This window comes from Penaeus monodon, chromosome 30, assembly GCF_015228065.2.
Source record: "Penaeus monodon isolate SGIC_2016 chromosome 30, NSTDA_Pmon_1, whole genome shotgun sequence".
NCBI classification, from domain to species: Eukaryota; Metazoa; Arthropoda; class Malacostraca; order Decapoda; family Penaeidae; genus Penaeus; species Penaeus monodon.
The window spans coordinates 31,317,439-31,319,615 of NC_051415.1; the positions used below are offsets into that span (position 1 = coordinate 31,317,439).

General features: G+C 44.5%; 1 protein-coding gene across 1 annotated transcript in view; it reads left to right on the forward strand.

Annotated features, from left to right (window-relative positions):
* Window positions 1-2,177, forward strand: part of LOC119592418 (MAM and LDL-receptor class A domain-containing protein 1-like) — a 5,452-nt gene that overhangs the window by 1,409 nt on the left and 1,866 nt on the right. Inside the window, exons 4-9 of the mRNA XM_037941240.1 lie at window positions 91-244; window positions 375-494; window positions 749-907; window positions 1,084-1,340; window positions 1,493-1,715; window positions 1,972-2,065. Of these exons, the coding sequence (XP_037797168.1) occupies window positions 91-244; window positions 375-494; window positions 749-907; window positions 1,084-1,340; window positions 1,493-1,715; window positions 1,972-2,065 (1,007 nt within the window). The remainder of the gene's footprint in view (window positions 1-90; window positions 245-374; window positions 495-748; window positions 908-1,083; window positions 1,341-1,492; window positions 1,716-1,971; window positions 2,066-2,177) is intronic.

A 2,177-nucleotide genomic window follows, 5' to 3' on the forward strand; every position in this document is an offset into this window, starting at 1 on the left:
GGCATGTGTTTGCAGACATGCCTGTGAATATTTCCCTAGCTTTAGTACGTGACCATAAACAAACCTCTGACTTATTAACACTTCCGGCAGCCAATAGGCGAAGAGAAAGTGCTTGTGTGGAGTCTGAGCAACTCCGTCCAACCGGGGTGGCAGCTGGGACGAGCGCCTCTTTACAACGTCACGACGGGCTTCTACCAAGTCGTGCTCGAGGGCGTCCTTGGCGTCAACCAGCTGGACGTCTTGAGTAAGTGTCTGCATCCTTCTTCCCTTTGCTTTGATTTTTTTATATATAATACTCCAAAAACCACAACAATCTTTTGAAACAGCATAGCTAAGATGAAGAAATCGTTATTCCAAAACTCGATATGTCGCAGAGGTGGATGACATCATGATGTTCTACGGCCCATGCAGTCTTTGGCCGAAGGAAGCGACGCCGGGAGCAGGAGCCACGACCACAACAACCTCCCTTCCCCCCATTTCCACGACGACTCAGGGTCAGTAGTCGATACCAGGCCGGGAAGCCAAAGTTCATGGAGGCGTTTTCAGATGCTTTTTAATTAGATTTTTTTTCTTTTTCAAAGAATATTCTTTAAAACTGTTTGATTGGTGAATTTCGTAGGTGATAAAAAGGGGAGTCAAATTATTATCGCTTATCTGATGTTCGTTCTTAAATAATATCACTGCATACCTTTCTGTCTTTAGTAACACGTACATTAACTGTTAACTGTCAATACTTTCTTTACCAAAGAACCCCTCGGAGAATATGACTGTGACTTCGAAAACATGTTCCAACCTTTCTGCAAGTGGCAGATGTCCGAAGAGAATGGCACAGTGCCTTGGAGGTGGCAGGTAGGCCCTCCACAGAGCTTGTCTCCAGGACCTTCTGTGGATCACACCTATGGAACAGGTATGCTGACTTAATTACATAGATTTGGATTTCTGTTTACTCCATATTAATAACATTCAGAATCAGTGAATCACAATATAAATTTGCAATGCTATCATCTAGATATGAATATAAAAAATCTGCAGCACGAAGGCTTGCAACCACACCATGCGATCATTAACTCCTCTCCGCCATAGCAACCGGACACTACCTGTACGTGGAGTCGAAGTGGGCCGACCCGATGGCGTCAGCGCAGTTGTCTGTTGGTCCTCTGGAGAGCTTTCAGTGCTTGCGGTTCTGGTACTACATGTTCGGCGAGCGGACACCACAGCTCGTTGCCACCACTAGCATCAACGGGGACGTCTATTCCCCTGAGTTCTTCAAGGAGGGGTCTCAGGGTGACGCTTGGCATCCTGCTAAGATGACTCTGCATATCAACGGTGGAAATTACTATGTAAGTCTTTTCCTACGCCTGGTCGACGAGGAAATGTACAATAGCGATGAATACTGTTCTTCAATGTATATATCTATATGAATGTTTGTACGGAAATATGTAATAGACCAACAAGAATGGCAATCCATTTCTGTTCTATTTCTCTCGCTAAGGCAACGATCATAGCACAGTGGAACGAATCAAGCCAAGGTATTATTGCGGTAGACGACTTGCGGGTCCACCCTGGCTATTGCCCGTACGACCACACCGACCCTGCTAGCCTGCACGACTTCGAGAACAACGGCTCCGACTTCGACGTGGTGGATGGAGGCATAGTGGATTGGGACACAATGAACACTGGAGAACAAGTGGATCATACGCTCGGGACGATGAAAGGTGCGTCCGTCATGAGCGTTTTGCTATAGGCTACATTGAATTTACATTATTGAAGCTATAGTCTTGATCACTGACGAAATACATAAGACACTGACAATACACGGACTAATGAGGACTAATTTGCATATGTTGGTTTCATCAGGAATGTAAGCATATATATAGTTATTCAGTCACTCTTTGGTATCCATTATGTACATTTATATATAGAAAGGTCCTCAACAGACACATTGTTTACATACTAAATTTCTCCCAACAGGTTACATGGCAAGAGTAGAACTTTCAGAATACAACGTAGATGATATCGGTCAGCTGATCTCTCCCGTGTACAAGAACTACGGGAAGACCTACAAGTATGTCATGGAGAATTTGTAAAGTGCACTTTGAACGAAACCCTGTTATTTTTTTCTTTCCCCATGTTATTTGTCTTCCTTCTTTTACCTGTCTCTCCTTACCCCCCCCCCC